Source organism: Gambusia affinis, linkage group LG16 (assembly GCF_019740435.1).
Source record: "Gambusia affinis linkage group LG16, SWU_Gaff_1.0, whole genome shotgun sequence".
NCBI classification, from domain to species: domain Eukaryota; kingdom Metazoa; phylum Chordata; class Actinopteri; order Cyprinodontiformes; family Poeciliidae; genus Gambusia; species Gambusia affinis.
The window spans coordinates 11200573-11220069 of NC_057883.1; the positions used below are offsets into that span (position 1 = coordinate 11200573).

At 37.1% G+C, this 19497-nt stretch overlaps 1 protein-coding gene across 2 annotated transcripts in view; it reads left to right on the forward strand.

Annotated features, from left to right (window-relative positions):
• Positions 1-500: 500 nt before the first annotated feature.
• The window catches only part of cdin1 (CDAN1 interacting nuclease 1), a 65330-nt gene continuing 46333 nt past the window's right edge, over positions 501-19497 (forward strand). The window contains exons 1-5 of one of the 2 annotated variants that reach the window (XM_044143401.1): positions 501-683; positions 941-1056; positions 12946-12991; positions 14699-14763; positions 15551-15611. In XM_044143401.1, coding sequence (XP_043999336.1) covers positions 516-683; positions 941-1056; positions 12946-12991; positions 14699-14763; positions 15551-15611 — 456 coding nt within the window. In that variant the 5' untranslated portion in view covers positions 501-515. The remainder of the gene's footprint in view (positions 684-940; positions 1057-12945; positions 12992-14698; positions 14764-15550; positions 15612-19497) is intronic. The other variant, XM_044143402.1, reaches the window with a different exon arrangement.

A 19497-nucleotide genomic window follows, 5' to 3' on the forward strand; every position in this document is an offset into this window, starting at 1 on the left:
GTAAAACGTACCAAATATTGTATTCAAATTGTTGCACCAATATTATGTTTTGAAATATAACAGTTTATTTAATCAGTACAAATGAGAACATCCATACAAAAAAAATGAACAAAACTGCACAATTTTAGTTTTCATTATTGCACTTCATGAGAACACTTTCTTTGAGAGAAATTCCCATAGGTAAAATACTCACTGCTAAAATCTCTTTGAAATGTATGCATGATTAAAATTAAAATAATTTAAAATTATTTATTAGTGAAATTATTTCCGAATCTTACCGAAACAGGTATGAACGTTTTGATTTGCTATGAAGCAGATCAATTTTTGATAGATTACAATAATCGCTGTGCCTCCTCCAATTCTCCATGACAGCCTGCCTTTCAAGTTATTGAATATCAAGAGTTGTTGCCCTTCAGGGCTACAATATACTTGGCAAGTGACGTGAGACAGCCCTTTAATATCGAAATGGGCTTTCATACTTGTGCACGGAACGAATGCAACTGCAGACAGAATCCATGAAGATTTACACCGCCCTGTACTGTGAAGTAGCCAATCATCTAACGATTTACTGGGATCCCGGGACGGATGAGCCAATCAGCTCACTTTTCACAAAAACGCATTTGCTTCAACTTCCTAGCGGGAAGAAGCTATTCGAGGTTGTCCCCAGGCAGCAGGAATTGAGGGTAAATAAACATTTTACATGGTACTAAACAGCATGGATTGTTTTGTTTCTTGCATGCCGCATTCATGAGAAATGTGTTAACTCTACAAAGATAGCAGAAAATGTCTGTGGGAGGCATTTACTTCGGTGCGTGACGTAAACATGAGGCTAACTGCGGTTAGCAGCTCAGCTGGGTCTGGCAGGTGTCTGTTTTCCTCCTCACACCAGGCTCCCTACTGAATAAATCTTAATTTCTCTGTTCTTTGTGTTTATACATAGGGTAGAAGCCGAAGGATGAGGCTGTCCCGTGCAGAGTATAAAGAAATAGCGAGGTGGACTGAACAGCTGAGACCTACTCGGCAATGTATGAAGATGCTGAAAGACAGATTTCCTTAGTGAGTTACACGCTACGTTATATTTTCTAATTTTTTTCTTTATCAGCTTATTGCTTTTGTATTTCTTTTGACATACAGTTAGTGTTAATAATTAAATTAAACACATACCTTTACACATTGAGGAAACAGTCAAATCGATTGACAGCCCTGACAGATGTGTAAATAATTCATAAATCAAATATATAGATTGTTGCAGGAGCTTTCTCTCATACTGTATAGACCAGTCTTTAATTTGAGTATATTTATTAGGGAGAAATCATGTTAGCTGGAGCAATGCCTTTGTAAATGTTTTTATTGCGTTCTTAAAGTCCAACAGAGTTTTTAGGAGCTTTAATTAGTTTCTTATAAGCTTTTAGTTTATAAGCAACTATAGAAATAATAAGACTCGGGGGATCTAGAATAGATAAACAACATGATATTAAAGGCTTTGATAAAAATAAAAAAATCTGCAAAGCTGAGTGGTGGGTAAACAACACAGAGTAGCATCGTAGTCTAGGGTCAGATCAAAATTGTATGAGACCCAAAGAAGTATTTCCTTGGGTCACTTGTAGTTGACCACTTCACAATGATCATTTTTAGTTTTTCAAACTTCAAGTCTTGAAAAAAACAGAAATGTATTAACTGTTGTTGTTATTACTACAATTTGCAAAGTAAAGCCCAGAAACAATTTATTTATTTGCATCTTATGGGTTTAAATTCTAAAGGAACATGTTGACCAATAGAGATTGTACAGTACTCTACGACAGAATTAGTCAGAAGTAGTTTATACATGCAATTCTCCCATCACTTCATAGATACTGCAGACATTTCTGTCATTCATTGATCTGTGTTTAAACTCTTTTTGCTGGATTTTTCAGCCTGCAAGCACAAAAAAATACACCAGTATTTCACAGAAACCTCTAAAGACAGAAAAACTTTGCTGTGCTAGGAAAGCCTTCCTGTTATCCGCAGAACATATCACTCTCTCTTGCCTTGGATAAAATGCAGATTTGAATAGTACATCTTAAGTTTTAACACTTTCCTACATCTCTTCTCAACTTTATTTTTTAGAAACCTTAAAGATACTTATAATGGTTAAATATGCCACATCTCACTTGAGTAGAAACATCCACACAGTGTGTTGTGACCTGCTTGCTTAGTATGTTTAAGGATTGAAACCAGATCAGACTTTTCAGATCTGGCTTGAATGGAGTTGGAGCTCATATAGCTACATATTATGAAGATAATGACATTTTATTTCAGACAGACATTTCACCAACAAAACATAATAAAAATAAAACTTTCATATTTTCTAAGTGTAAATACAGTACCATATTACCAAATATACCTACTCAAATACATGCAAATACACTACTTGTTCGGTGACTGTGAGCCTTAGAACGGTGTGACGAAGTTTGATTTAAATGTAATCATTCCCTTTTTCCATGCTATATTTTAGAACATGATTTATCTTCCCATTTCCCATATCCCTTCTAAATAAAATGTAGTTCCTGGCCAACTCTGGTCACCAACCATTTTCCTCAATGCAATTTAGCCGTAAAGAATGCCATAATATGCTATCTACTTGCCAACTGATTGGGCCTTTCACTGGAACTGTGAGTTAGTCATATATTTTATGTAGGTTTGCACTGTAATGTATGGTGAAAATCCTCTAGAAAATCTGTTAGGAGAGCTGAAGAGAAGAAGATTATGTGATTGTGTAAAGAAGAACGATCAAAGATCTGTTTGCTCCAACCCTGTGAAGTTGTATAGAAAAGGAGGTGTTGTCCTATCCTAGAGGGGAGTTACATCATTGACAACATGGGAACCAATAATTATGCAAAGAATTTTTTTTTCTCTTGCAAATTTATTCTGACTGAATAAATGTACTCGGGTTAAAGGTTGGATTATTTTTTTTGCGTGAGATCATGCTTCATGTCTGTATTTTGTTTACACACCCTTTTATATGTCTAATTTAGACCTTTTAAACATTTAGAATCCCATTAAATGTAGTCTCTATGATCACTGCTTAATTCCACACAGGTTTCTGCTTTAGCTTCCGCCCTAGCATTAGGCAGTGTTTTGCCATGCAGCGCTTGTGCATCCAGAAATCGAAGAGAGAGGTTAATGGTTGTGTTTGCCTTTCTCCTTGACACTGAGGGCCCTCACTTTATTGAATGTAACATGTGTAATCCCCCAAGGCCACCAGGACAGCACGGCTGATCCCGTCGAGGTCACTTACAAAGTCGCATGTATTTGGAACTTCCTACTTCCATTGTCTCCTAATCACCAATCTAGAAGAAAGTATCAGCTCCCCAAAGGGGATTTGGCGCAGCTTCACTCTGCCTTTGTTCCCTCTCTGTCAGCATTTTACAAAATGTCATGTGTATAAAGTGCATGCAGCATTGTGCTTGTTTAGGCAACAACAGTTGGAGAGTATTGTTTTTCTGCTTTTTTATTTTATTTCCTGAGCCATTAAACTGTCCTAATACCTTTTTTTTATAACAGCTTTGCTGCTGAGTGTAATGATGAAAGGAAAATATTGGACAGTTTTGGCTACAATAATTCTGCGCAATCTTTTTCTCCCAGAGGTGCTTGCCTCTTTGTTTAGTCTTGCTGGTTATTGTTATTATTTCGTTCACCATAACCAATCCTTGGGAGGCCCTTGCTCTGTAAAATCCCTGAGTCTCGTCACCGGGCCTGACAGACAGGCACGGCAGCAGTGTTTTCACAGCCTGCGAAATTATTCTGGTTGTCCAATCAGCTGAGCCGGGCTCTGGAGGGTTAGTGATTGGACTGGCAGGAAATCAGGCTCTTAAGACACAACATATCGACTAGGCCATCCATCATCTCTTAGCATGCGCTCAGGCACAGCAGTCAGCCGCCCCGCGCCCCACACCCCCTCCTGTCCCTTCGGACCGTGTGGGAGCCCTGCCACTGCGTAAATATTGGCCGGGGCGGAGGAGGGAGGTAGCGGGCTGGCGGTTTGTTGTGGACAACCCTGCAATAAAATGATGGGCAAAAGAATAGTTTGGTTATAGTGGGCAGGTATTGAGGCATTAAATCATGGCATTCAGAGTTTTGCAACACAAAAAATGCTGTGATAATGCAGTGTAAGAAATAATAGTAATAGCAAATTGTTTGTTTCTTATTAGGATTGCATTATTGTCTCTCACTGGCAAGACAGAATTGAAAGGATGTGATGATTACGGAATGATTAGATTAAAGACTAGGAGAAAAATGTATCCAATCAGTTAAGGTGTTTTTTGTTGGTGAGAAATAATATCACAATTTAACTGTCATATCCTATGTAGTTGCAGGGTTTTATATTTTTCAGATGCAGACGTTTTTTGCAATCAATAGACATAAATTAGTCTGATTAACATAACACTTTATAACAGTTTAAGATGATGTAATTGCATTTATTTGAAACAAAGCAGCAGTAGTATTTTTAACTGCTGTTATGACAGTGTATTACTGATATTACTTACATTAACAACTAATTTTCATTGTATTTTGGCAATGGAGAAGATGCAGTAGCCTCCTTGCAGCTAGCCAACTAGCTATATGCTGCAACGAGTGTAAAAGTCATTTTAGCTGTAAAAACAAACTTGTAGAGCAAGTTTTTAAAACTTTGATGTGACTTGAATCTTGTTAAAGCCTAAAAATGTGCACCAATGTTACTCCATTAGAATTAACTTCTATGTACTTTCCTCTGGCAACTCCAATGGAGTGCCGTATAACATCTTTATATTTGAGATGTTGCAATCTGTATACATTTATTTTATTTGAAAAATGTAACTCTTAATTGGATTTTTTTTTTATTGAAATAAATCTAGTGAAGTGTTCCTTGGCATAGAAGAATAATAATAACAGTTCTTATTATGCTCAAGTTGAGTTCAAACCCATTTCACAGTCGTTGCTTTTGATTGGAGGCTCAAAGGGAAGAAAATTTAAACTTTGAACAAGATGATTGTTATAGACCATTTCAAAGTAATTTCCATGGATGGTCTGCCAGTCTTTTAGCTCTTGCCTGAAAAGCAATAGTGGGAGGAGAGAGGGAGTGTCCCATGGACAGACAGAGAGAGGACGACTGCAATGTGGAGTCCCTCATCTGTAACGGCTGCATAACACAGATGTTGGGAGTCATCTGTCAGCCCGGCCTCTCTTGCTGGGGCCGAGCTGCTCTGAGGGGAAAACAATTGGACACGGTGCTGTCACTTTTTACCCCCACTCACAATGGTGGGGCATGCAAATATCAACCCCTCCCGTTCTCACTCCGTCTTTCCTGCCCTCCTCGTAGCCAGCCCTGATGTCCTGTCTAGTTTCTGGACTGTGGCTAGGCAGCAGGCCGGTGAACGCAGTTCTGTGACATCAGTCCCATCAGGTCCTCATATTAGAATTGGAAATGATGAGCCTCCCTCTGAGGCTTTGCCTGACTTCCCTCAGGTCCAGAGGGGACCCCCAGTCCTTCCACCACTTGTCCCCAGAGAGAGTCAGTGCAAGGAGGGTAAGATGGAGAGGGAGGGTAAGTGAGAGTCCTCTGTGTCCTTCTGTGCTATTATGAATGAATTTGGATGTAATGATTACCGCCTCCCCAGCTCCGCACACAGGCACTCGCATTCACGCACAAACACCTTTTTAAATTTTCCTTTCACGGTAACAGAAGTGAAAAACATTGCAGATCTCCCTGTTTTTGGAACAGGCTTAAACAGTGTGAAGCATCCCTCCCCTCCAAACGTTCCCGCTCGCACACACGCACATTTACACACAGTTCCCTGGTGAGGAGGCCCTGAACGCTTTTCGAATCGGGCCCTAATGTGCCGTTTTCATCAGCACTGAGGCGGGCTGCAATATGGTGCTGGAGCTCGCTCTGGGAATATGAATGTTGATTAAGCATGCGTTCAGCCTTTTGAAATTCTGAAGAAGTGTCAGAATAATGGATGTTGAGCAAATGTCAAGCATTTGTTAATTTCTTCTTGATTCGGGGTTTATCTGCCATGATCTTTGGAGGGAAAGTGCGGGGCAGGGTTGTTTTGGCATGTGCCATTGATATGTTGATTTCTTGGCTGCAGACACTGTTTTGATGGTAATATCGCAGCTATAGAGGAGCTTAGTTACTTGGTTATTTTGAATGGAAGTTGAATTTCTTTGTCTATTTTATTCAGGCTAAGTCTGTATAGTAAAAGGGGCGATGGGTTAATCTGGCAAGATCTGTACATATCTAGTTTACTATAAATCATGACAAACGTCTGGATTTCATAAACTGTGATACAGTCTGGGGATATACTGATCAGGCTTCTCCATGTTAATACTGATTTTTTATTTTGTTTGAGGTATGACTTGTCAATTACTATTATTTTCTTTAATTTTAACTAAAAAACAAGAAAAATAAAGTGCTGTTTGATCTTCGATTGAATGGGAAAACATTACAAATACAACAAGAGGAAATTTTTTTCTGTTAAAGACCGATGGTCAATTATTGTTCAGAGACAAAGTGAAAATCAGACTTTCTGATCTCTGATTACGTCTCATGCCTTTTACATGCATATCGAATCTGAGGATTTAGTAACCACAAAAGTTTGTTAAATTCACAAGACTTATACATTATCTTTACATTTCATTCACTCACTTGAAACCTATTAGTCATTCCAGAAAATAAGTTTATAAGACTTTAAACACCATATCATTTTGCTTGCTCATGAATTGATGAATTTCTTTCTTCTACTTTTTAAATCTTCACAAAGGTAGAAAAGCATCGCTATTTTTCGGGCTGGAAGTGGCGACAACATTACCCAGACACCCATCAAGTGCAGAGCCTGCAGGGACCAGGCTCTACGGTTTGCAGTGCGTGGCCCCTACACTTCTGGCTGCTCACGTTGAACAAAACACAAACTGGCAGTTGGGGCTTAGGGGTACAGGCCTTGAAGACTGAGAAGCTGGCAAACTGCTTCCAAAGCCTTATGTAGTTAGATGAGCGTTGGAAGGGTGGAGGAAAGGATGAAGTGTAAGCAAAGAGGAGAGATGTAGAAAGGAGAGAAGCTGTGCTGAGTTTACAACTTCATGTCAGGCTAAGGAGGTCATGAATAATAGATGCAATCAATTACTTGATTAGGAAGTTCAGGAACAGCCACTTCCTTCTCATATCGTTGGGATGTTGTCTAAGCACACCGTAAAGATTGTAAAGCTTTTTTGGCTCATTGAGCTGAAAACAATGGGATAAGCAGCTTCTCGTCAAATGTGATGTGGTTTGCAGAGATAATGTGGACCCTATCGTGAAAGTTAGAAAATTGTGATGAAATGATTTAGAGAGACTGAATATTTACCTGAGGAATGTGAACTTAAAGTAATATCAGCGTATATGTTGAGCACTTTAACTTTGCAGTTCTCATTCCAAATCCTCAAAATAGATCAATCATTCAGAAAAACCTGAGTTTTAAATCAGACATTTTCACACAAGCGGTGAGGTTCTTCTACCAGATGAATCTTAGTTGTGTGAGAAAATATAATGAATTGCACAGAACTGTAGACGTTCTGCTAATATGCTTATGGAGAATAAAGGAGGTTGGCCAGCGTAGTCGTCTTTGCCAGACCATTGGACACTTGCAAGTCGACTTGATAGATAATATAGATCCCCACCCCAGTTTGCGGGAGTAGCATTGGCAGCAATCGCATTATGGCAACGACTTCAAACCCTAATACATTTAACATGTTTTTTGCAGAAAGAGCTGTGAATATCTGCAGCTTTCATTTGGTATCACAATTACAGTGGTGATTGTGGGGATGTTTTTCGTTCTTTGCACTACCATTACTAAACAACCCTGACATCTCAGACACCGAAGCAGACAGAATTTTTAAAGATCGTAATGAAGTAAAGAGTTCTGGGTTGGGTGGGTATTTTATTTTTGTTTTTTTATTTTTTTGCCAATTAGATGTTTCTGTCTAGCTGTGTTTAAACTGTTTTTCTCCTTTGTCCCCTACAGGACTTTAGTTTTATATAACTTTCTGGAGAAAGATGATGAACGAGGCTGGGGGGGGGGAAGATTATTAGAAACAATATTCAAAGCTTATAGTGCCTTGCTGGGGAAAAATTGCAAAAAACCTAAAGTAAATCTATCTTGTATTGCTGCATCATCCCAGTTCACGAACAGCATTATGAAGACATTTTTTTTTTACTAAGTAGTTTCCTTCATTGTGCATAGTGGAAAGATAAACCTGAGTCTTTTTCCAGTGTTTATATTTCTCAGAGCTCTAGTTATTTTAAACCTTTTGAAAGTAGTTTTGCATTATCTTTAGATAAGTATCTGTTTATTAAGTAATGAAGGTGGACTTACATCTGCCTTAAGCTGGGCAGAAGGGTTTTCAGCTACGACATGATATAAACGCACAATACGGTGTGAGAACATAATTCGTAAGCTGTAAATTATTGAAACCTCCAATGTAATCATACAGTTTGAGATGCAGCTGAACACAACTGAAAAAATAGTGCACTGTATGTCCAGCCTTACCTTAATTCCATGTTTTCTTGCCTTCCCTATTTTGAAGAGTATCTAAGAGAAAGTGCTGAGTTAATAATAAAGTTCCTCAATACTCTAATCTCTATAAAAAGTAAATTATACGTAATTTTACAGCACTTTAATCGTGGTGTTGGTGATTTTGTATAAACCAGTTTTAACTTTGAAGTTTTTCTTTCTCACTAAATAAATGTACTACAGTTAAAGTTTTTTGTTTGTTTTTCCAATCTAAAATGATGCTGTTGCCTTTATTTGACCTCGAGTGCCAATAAATGTAATGTCTTTTGTTGATATTTCTTTACTCCTTCAGGTATGTTTTGGGGGTCGGGTGGAAATAAGCTGCTAAAGAGTTCAAAAATCACATCTGCTGGCATTTTTTTTTAAATCCTTTTTCCTCCATAGAATAATTTACATTTGTTTTACAAAAACAAAATGTAAAACTAACTTGAAGTGTAAACAAGCATGACTATTGTGCAAGTATTTGTTTGGAGCTTTGGAGCACACTGAGATTTGTGGTCGTTTCTTGTCAAAATATATCCCAGTTATACATTAATCCATAAAGATTTTTTTTTTCACTGCTACTGATTGTCGACTTTGCTGAGAAACAGATGTTAGCATTTTGCCTGTCAGCATGTGTAATTAGTAGCATTTGCATATTTACTTTTTTTTAACCACCATAAAGCTGGTTTTCACTTTATAAAATATTAATCTATAAGCAAGTAAGTGCTTCATAGACTTCTTGAATGAGACTTCTAAATGCTTATTAAAGCTTTACTATAATAAAAAAATACTCATCTTTTCCTGTGATGTAGATGTGTAGACGAGTAAAGCAAATAATGTTAAAAAAATAGCTTTTTTAAATTTTATTTAAGTTAACCTTTTCATCCATGTGTATGCCTTCTAAAAATTGTTTCAGTGCCTTTTTAAAAAATATGTACAATGGCTCAATTAGACAGTTGCATGCCCTGAAGAGCTGCTCCGTATCACACTCCCTGCATGCAGATCCACCAAATGCTAAGTACTGTCACAGCATATGATACCAATGCCATTAGCCAGGTGGCTTTCATTACCCAAATTACAGCTATTGTTTATAATTAATTATTTGTAAATAGGAAGATTCTGAATATAATTGATGGCTTGAATTTCCCTCATCTCCTATTAATTAGCTTGATGGGATTTTCAAGGCTTTTCAGTGTTTTTATTTTTTTTTTCTCCTGTTATGCTTGCGAGTTTATTACACTGTGATTGCAGAGGAAAATACAACTAAGCTATTGCTTTAATTTGGATTTTTTTCAAATTCACTAGTGGATGTTCTAGCTTAAAAGAGCCTGAAGCACTGACCAGACACCCACACTGTCTCAATGACAAAGTGAAAGTCCCTAATTGTTTTAAATTTAATCTGCAGCTTCACTATTTTTGGTGCCAGTGCATATTAATGCTCTGTCTTCTGTTGTAAGGATGGATAATTAGGTTGACAGTAAATGATTCCCTAACTGCTCTTCTGTCTACCAACCTTCTGTTCTCCCAAGTTCACATTATATCTTAAATTTTCCTTCTTGAAAATATAGGTTAGTGGGAGGATGCACTGCAAGACTTTTTAAAACCTTTTCTGTCCATTTTATTATTTAACAAGGTAGAAAGAGGGTTCATAATGTAAATTTTTTATTTGTTCTTTTTTTTTTTGTCAGAATATGTTTTTAGAAATGAATTTGATGAAGTGTTGCCATAAGAAATATTTTAAACAAATTATGAAATAATATTGTCTTATATTCCTCAAGAGATTTTTTTTGCCATGTGCACACACCTGAAGTTCACGTAGCTTAATTTGAAGATAACAAACTATGCCTCTCAAGTGCATGCACCAGTGGTAAAAAATTCTATTTTTTGAGACTTAATCAGTAAAGCGCAAACTAAACAACATTCTTAAAAAATTGTTAGACTAAAACATGAAAAAAATAAGATAAATTCTGAGCAAAGTGCAATAACCTTGCTGCATTAATGTGCACCCCCATAAAACCAGGACTTAAAAAAGCGGGCCTTTTTTCATAACGGAAAAAAAATGAACAGTGAGGAAGCTTGTGACTTCCAGAAGGTTGACTGTAACACTGAAAGAACTGCAGCACTTTCAAGCATGTTCAAAATACAACAATCTGCCGTATTTTCTGTATTTGAAGAAAGGCATTGGGTAGCATATTTATTTTCCAAAATAAATATAAAAATAAACATCCTGGCCTGGTTAAAACCTCATGGGAGAATCTCTAAAAATAAAACTGAAACTTTTAGCTCAATGTTCTGTGCATCACTAAAACAGGAAAACATGGAGGTGAGATTTTTCTTTACTCTGATGTTTTTTTTGCTTTGTTTTTTTTTTTAAAGGAGAATGAAATTCCATGTCTTGCCAGTTTTTAACTAAAACATCTATGTGTCTTCTAGAAAGATTAAAAGGGATTAAATTTTTCAGCATCTCAAAAATCTAATAAATTACTTCACCTGAAAATTAAACAGGACATTTTTTAAATTAATCGGGAAAACGTTTGGAAATTATTTAGCATCGTCTTAAGTTTTAGAACACACACACAAATATATGTGTATATATATATTTGAGCCACTGCACTTTGGACTTGAGTAGCTATTTTTTATGAAACAATCTTCAGTTATAATGAAAGGAGCGGAACAAATCAGAATGATGTTTGTCAAATTGAGGAAACACTCAATTTAACTTCAGTGGGGTTTAGTTTATTTATTTTTGGTATCAAGGTATGTTAAGATTTTGAAAAGTAATGGTTTCAAAACTGGAAGCACAATATTTTCATCACATCATTTCTGTCTTATAGCACTATGCTTTTGGTTCCTTTGACCACCTGTGGAACAATGTTTTGTTTTTGGGTTTTTTTTGTCAAAAAAACTTAATGTTTAAAAAATGCTCATTGTTTTTAGAACAGATATTCTTTCATGGATATTAAGAGCAGTTAATGTCCCTTTCAAGCTAAAGATTTAGCAATTAAGTGGTAATCATGCTCATTAAAAAGAGTAATCCATTTAAAACCTAACAGATGTGCATTTTGACAGGGGAATCTCGTTGGTCCCCTGCCAACAATAAGGAATGTAATGTTGCTGAAATACTCAGGTGCAAGGCTTGAATGTGGGAGAGTTCTGTGTTTTTGCTTCTTTTTTTTTTTTTTTGCTGCATTTAGTGTCCACATGTTGACAGTTGACCATTTAATGGCCTACTTAATTGCAGTGGCCCCTGCATCGCTGAGTGTCATTGGAAATCAAAGCTGAGTTGGAAGGTTATTTTACTGAGAGCTTTCCCATCTTGTACTTGAGATGAAACTTTTTGATACCTGGCAATTTTCCATAACTTGGTATTTGATGAGGGTTCTCTGTGTGATGGGTCCCGTGTAAATATGATCAGTCGTAAATAAAACTGTTACGGTTACCCTAACCCTTAAATTCAGCCAAACTGCACAGCTACCAAAAACCACCGGGGACAATTGCAAAGCTGTTTACATGTGTGTGTAAAATTATTAATTGGTTTTGTGTACATGCACGGAGAAGGTGTGCACTAACTAATTAGAAGAGCTTCTTCAATGGATGTAAATAAAATCAACTCAACGGATGCTGTGGGGGTTGGGAAGGGATTTTGGAGGGACTCTGTGTCCCTGTTGGAGCTCCTTTTTTCCTAGGTTTGCCTCCTTGCCAGGTGTTTGACATTGACTGAAGCTGGAGATGAATGTAGCAGCAACCTATGGATCTGACTGCCTTCTGGGATCCGCAGCTTCCTGCTGTGCAAGTTTCTGTTCTCAAAGCCCACCAGTTTCCAGGGAATGACTCCTGAGTTGTCCATATGTTAACTCTGCATATAAAAAAGAACATTTTCTGCCTCTGCATGTATTGCCACAGCAGTCAAATACAGAATCTCATTGTGGTCATCCAATTTGCAAATTGGGTAAACTGGGAGAGTGTGATTGTTATCAGCAACTGCCGTAGAACCCTGCAAATGATTTGCATAAATATGATAAATGTCTCTCAACATTAGGCGTGTTTAGATGGGCTCTGAGTGGATGTCCAATTTATAACAACATAAGCTGATTAATATGGGTGCAGCTTTGCATATATTGATGACAGACCCAAACAAGATTCTAGGAAGGACTTGCATAGAAACAAAAATCAAGCTTCGTGTCTCTCATCTGTCACACCACACACAGGCTCCCCCCGCGTCATGATGGCAGGAACTCTTTGTCAGAGGTGTTCATCTGGAACAACTTTGCCACACTTGTTTTCATGTTCTTTTAGATTACAGGGCAGCTGGTCCCAGCTTTGAAGCTCCCCTCTCCCTTTGTCTCCGTGCAATGCACTCTCGTAATTAACTTTGTCCTTCTTTTATTTGTTCCAGTCACTCGCAGTCCACTCTTCTGAGCATCTTCTCCCTGGAGTACCAGGTTAGAAGTTTTCTTCCTTTGTGAGCCCTGACAGGTGCCTAATTGAATGATGAATGTCCCTTTATTTCTTTGTAATTGAACTGCCAGCTTTCTGATTGGTTTGGAAGACCCCCCCACCCCTCACTCACTACCCGATTTATTCCCTCAACACACACACACACTGCTCTGTCCTCTCCTACTTCACGTTCACGTTGAGGTCCTTTTCCTGCCTGAGCCTCGGTGGATGTCTGCCAAACCTTCCCATCCATCTGTCTAATAACATCTAGCCCCTGCTTATTTGGTGGACCTGTAATAAATTATGCTAAACCATTATTATTCTGACAATAATAATTTCCCTGTGTAGTGCGGCTGTGTGTGCTAAATGTTTGCTGACTCGCACTGTCACTGCTGCTTTCCACGGCTGACAGCGGATGATGATAAATGGCCACTGCCGCCAGTGGCAGAAGGCAGCACAGGCAGAAAATGGAGTCATTTATCATCCCACTGACAGGTGTCAGTCACATCGCCCGTCTCTGTGGAATTACATTTTTTTTTTTTCGTGTGTGTGGTAGCTTTTAAATAAGTTGTTTTTAACCAATGCTCTTCCTCTTTTATCCCCTGTCCTCGTGCCTCTCCGCAAAGGAAGGCAATTGAATTGCATGAAAATGTCAGAGTGCGGTATGTGTATAATGTCAGGGATTGATCGAAAAAGAGGAAATGAATACAAGGTTCAGGAGAAGCAGGTAGAGGAGGAGGGAGGACGTAGGTTTGAACAAGACTGCTTTGGCACACCTTGACCCCCAGTAAACCTATTGAAATTAAATTACTGCTCCCACAGAAGAGAGTGCAAGAGTATGGCTTAACGTGGGGGTGCTTTGCTTGGATTGAATTATGTCTATTACCAATAATAATGATAATATGTATTATTAAAGATCTGGTCATTTCATCCCTTCTCCATTTTGTATGTGACTTTTATAGCTAGGATGGAAATGAAACCATCTGCCACAGGACATTGCATCAGTTTGAAAGGCAGGAATATTTCAAAGATTTTATGTAATTTTCTATTGTCTACTTATTTTATGCTTTGGTCTACCAACAACAGTCAGTTTGACAAATCATCAACAGGACCAAATTAGACCAGTGAAATTGCATGGATTGACAGATAATATTCAGATACTAATATTATTTTTAATTAGCATGGACTTGAGAATTGTGGACAATTTATCTCCACAAGTGGTCAGAAATACTTGACTAAATTTAAAACCAAAGACTATATTCCTGGCAGATTTAGGTTTAAATTATCAAGATAGGAGATAGCAGAGATAGTAGATATGAGTCTCCACACTATAGGTAATGTTAGTTGCTGAGCTAAAGTCCTTACTTTACCAAGCTAGAGATTATGTGGACTCAACGATGAGTAAAGATGAGGGTGATGGTAAGGAGACCTTCCAATTTAAAAAACCCCCAAAAAACTGGAGTTTAATACCAACGGTAATTTATCCACCAGTGGAAAAAAAATCAAAAAGCTGGTGAATAACCATGGGTACTGAGTAATTCTTGACATGCAAATATTAAATAAATTAGTTGATGATGGGGTATGTTGTCCCAGAGGGGGAAAAGAAAAAAGTGTGTGTGTATATATATATATAAGAATTTTTTTTTTTCAATGTTTAAATTTTATTTAGATTTTATTAATACATTACCTTGGACTTATTTCTATTATGGCAGAAACGAACTAAAAGAACAATGTCAAGACATCATGTGCCAGATGTTATGGAACGATACTACCAAAGGTATTATTTTACACATTTCAGTTGATTCTAAGCTTTCCTTTCCTATTTTTGTTTCTGCTGTTTGTGTTTACTTTATTTTTTCTCTCTCCTAATTGTGGGTTTATCTTTATCCAGACATTCTATGACTGAAAAAGGATCTGGCCAAAGTTACATGCAGGATAATGAGCCAACCAAAGAAATTGCTGCTCTGAATCTGTTCCCTGCCTTTACTTGCACCTGCTAAGCCACAGCTCTGTTCTCACTGTCATATTAAGAACAGAGAAAAAAACATTAGACGTTTGCCTTACGCAAGCTTATGATGGGATGATTATGTGTAATTCAATGAATGTGGCTAAATTGAAAAAACAACAAAAAAGTCTGCAACAGGAAAAGCCTCTTTGCATATTGCAATTAGCCTTTTATCTAGCTTATTAAGCCATTGTTCTGGAGAAAATATGCCTGGATAATGCACTTCTAATCCACTTACAGGAGCAAACCTCAGAGATGATCTTGGCGAGATCTGAGGGGAGTTTCTGCTTTAGCTGGCGAGGGAAAAAAGGCTTTCTGGGCGGCAGGGGTTAACTAACTATCAAATGCTTGTCTGGCTTGAAGGAAATTTGAAGCCCTCCAAGCAGTGCTGTTCTAACCGCACTGAGCTTGCCATATGCCACCCAGGGCAATGTCATCAGGGACATTAGCATGTCTTGGCTAGCCTGATCTAGCCCCCTCTACCCTGCTGTCTTTCTTTGTGAGCTGTGTTTTTCTCCCCTTTTCTAACCACTGCTGTTGTCCTTTTGTTATAATGAAGGTATCTGAATGAAACCAAGGTTCGCCCTACTGCTCCTGTCCTGCTGGAGTTGGCAAATGAGGTAACAACACTTAGTTTAACTTATTTACTCATCTTTACAACATAAACTCAGTTAATACTCTTCGTGTGAATGGATAAAGATGTCTTTGATTCATTTTTTTAATTTTCTCCCCTGTCTGTTAGTCATTATCAAAATTGGTAAAATGGTTCTCTCCATTTCCAATTATCTAATGTAATTAGCTTCAAGCTCCATTAGGCAGATGTAAAAATAGTTTTTTGTTTTATTTTGTAATTTTCCAAATTGCAGTTCACACAGAGGTGCCACAAAGTGTGGACAGGTGAGGAAAAGGGTCAGTGGTTCATTCCTCCATTTATCAGAGAATTTACTTTAAAAGCTCAGAGTATTGTTAGCTATTTGTATGATAGATGTGGGATAGGCTTCTATTTAGGCTATATCATTTATTTTTTACTTTGTCCCTTAGGAGAGATTAGTATTCTAAGTAGCCTTTTATCTTATATTCCTGCACTGGAGTGTTGTTGGGAAAAGGGTTAAGGTTGTTGTAACAGTTGCAGATTTTGGTCAAAGTGTTACTAAAGAACACTTTATACATTTTTAACTTTTAATTCTTACATTTATCATTGTATCAATGTGTACCAATGTATTAAAAATTTTGTAGCTTAAAATGCTAACATTTTTATCACAGCGTTGCCAGTTGTACACATTTTGCTGCACACTTCCAACCAGCTGCCTTGAAGAAAGCTATTTTCCTGTCTTTTAATTTTCAAATTTTAGTATTTGGTAGAAAATGGGGACAACCACAGTTCTGGAAACTTATTTCTAATGGGTAATTTGTGTGGCTATAGTTTTAAAGATAGCAGGGCAGCAAAAAAGTATGATATGTTCTGTAATATTCTGCACAATAAGCACCTAAAAACTTTTAAATTTGGTGGATGTTAATTCTTTGTTTCCTTAAGTTGTTACGTTTTGATTCACTATGAATAACTGTTAGCTTTGTGTTTTTGATTAAAGCAATCACTTTATGTTATACAAGGTTATTTTTAAATAGTCTTTTAATAGGGCCAGAATATGAGAAACTCATAAAAGCACGTGCCTAAACTAAATGTACATTTCCTTTTTCAGTCTTCTCTTTTTTATATATTGAAATAAATTTTCTAATCAATTTTATCATTTAAATTTATAACTTACCATAATGTTATTAGTTCTTCCAACGTAGCAGTTTCTTTCTTTTTTTTTTTTCTTTTTTATCGGAGCCCAGAAAGTTAACAGCTATTAGTCTCTTTCTTCTTAATTGAAATATTATGTTTTTTTTTTTCCTGGAAAGCACATAGATAGCAGTCTATGAACCATTTAACTGTCATTTTAATATGCTACTTAACATTTAAACCAAGCACTCATACCCTCCCAGACTGCTAATTGATGTAGTTTCACATCTTTATGAGATAATATATCTTCAAAAGAGGAAAAAGATTAACTGAGATGATAGCTATTTACGGGTATTTTGTCCCCAGAAGAGAGTCTATGAATAAGGGAATCTTTACTCACTGTTTTTCAAGCTTTATGGGGATCTTTATGCAAATGTTACACATAGGCTCTAGTACAGGTGCGCTCGTGGAACACTTTATGTGACAGCCATTAGCTTTTTTGGATAAATGATGGGAGCATTATTTAACTATCATTATTTTGTTTGCTGGATTCTTGAGTTCTGTTAATCTTATTCACATGTTAAACTCCTAAACTGGAGAATACTGGCTTGAGAATGGAGATGGACTTCTAATTAATGTGAAAATTAAGGAGATGCAAGTACCTGAACTAATCAGGTGGTACTTATTCAGGCTGAACCAGCAGAAGTAATGCTGCCATTTTTCACGTGTCAGTTTTCTAGAATCTGCAACTTTCTTGTTATCCAACGGTGTGAGGGGACAGGAGGCCAATAAATGCTAAAAGGAAGAAAGGCTGATGAGAAGCAAAGCAGAGATGAAGATGATCAGAATAACATTAGAACTGAAAAAGGGCTACTGCAGTTTAGGGTGGCAAACACAGAGGCGGTAAAGTTATCAGTGGACCTAATAAAGATGCGGAGCCACACCCTAATTATAACAGACATGTTAGGAATTTTTACAAGCTCCTATCTTCTTGCAATATTATGGAAATGTTAACAAATGCCATAGTGGGTATAAAGACATTGTTTAGACAGAAGGATCTCTGCCTCTAGCATTATCATAATGCATCTGAGAAAAGATGAAACACTCTGTTCACTGCAGCAAGCTGAGTGCAAATTCACTTTTGGTCTCCAATTATGCTAACAAGGGGAAAAATGTTCAGTGGCTGTAAGAATGTTGCTTTATAACAAGCTGGTCTCCAAGCAGTGTTTTAATTCCCTCCACACTGGGGAGACTGAGTGTGTTCGTACTTGTATGTACTCTATACAATGTTTAAATAAAGGTCAACTGCAGCATAAGGAAAGCCGGCATCTCTATTTCATATATATGTGTTGTTTTATTCATTCATTCAACTATCTTTGTCTAATTAAGTTTGCCTTAACAACAGGCTTCTTTGTTGTGAACCGATCACTACAATGATAATGTTTGAAATTTGATGGAATGCAGTGTGCAGATAAAAATATGGTCTGGTAGAGACCTTCAGCATCAGTCATTAGTGTTCTCCTACCTGTCAGGGCTTCTCATCACTCAAACCAAAACACCACTCACCTATAAGGTGTCTTCATGTTCAAAGAGTGCTAGAGCCATAGGTTTTATTCTTCCTATTAGGGACTCAATTCGCATTGTCCCTGAGGTGTGTCCTATTAGTTGCTGCTGTTTTGCCTCGGTGATCATTCTATGATTAAAGCTCTCTGTTATTTTTCTTGCCTGGATGTAGCATGTGCTTTTTCTTTGCAAGATGAGAGACTGGGAATGTGTCTTTGACAGAGGCTAAGGCAATTCAGGCAGCTGCCTCGGCTGTCTAACAGTCAAGCTGTTGTTCTTTTTCAAAAGGTTATTGCAAAGCAAGGGTTTCAAAAACCAGATTGCAAGGGGATTGTCAAACTTTAGGTCAAAGGTTAGCAATACAATAATACAATTTAGAGCCATTAAGATCATTATAATGTATGACATCACTAAAACACAGACAGCTGGTGTCAGTTCAGCACTGAAATTTTTAACCTCTTTGAAAAAACCTTGCACTTCAGAATGTGTCTGACTTTGATGTTTTTCACATAAACCAGATCTTCATTGAGATTTAACAGTTTCTTCAAAGTGGCTCGCAAAAGTATTCATACCCCCTTAACATTTTTACGTTTGTTGTGACAAATTTCAGTTTATTTTATTTGGGTTGTGTGTGATATACCAACATAAATGAGACCTTCAGAAGTCATCTAACAACTAAATGAAGTTAATTTCTGTGTAACCTAATTTCAGTATCAATCCATCTGTACTGGAAAGGCCTTAGAGGTTTGTTGGAGAACAATGATGCACAAACAACATTATGAAAAAAACTTGGTATTGATTTGGGTCAAAGCATAAACATGTTTTAGACTTGACCCAAGTCTTGATTAATAAATGATTTGTAATCAGTGACATGACTTGAAACTGGTAGTCATGGGAACATAAGCTATTTTTGTTAGGAACGGACAAAAATGTCAATGTCTAGATGTGCAAAGCTGGTGAAGACCTGCATCAAATCCAAATTCACGGCACATTTTTAAGGTTTTTATTTAAAATAAAAACCATTGTTTTCTCTCAACTTTGTATTGGGCTGTCCATAGAAAATTCCAATAAAAAACACTAAGGTTTGTGTATGTAATTTGGTAAAATGGGAACAAGTTGAAGGTGTATGATAAGATGCTGTTTTCCTTTATCTTAAAGTAGCAATAACTCAGTTTTTAGACAATAATCTAATTCTTTTCCATTTTTTTCTTGCTGTGAAA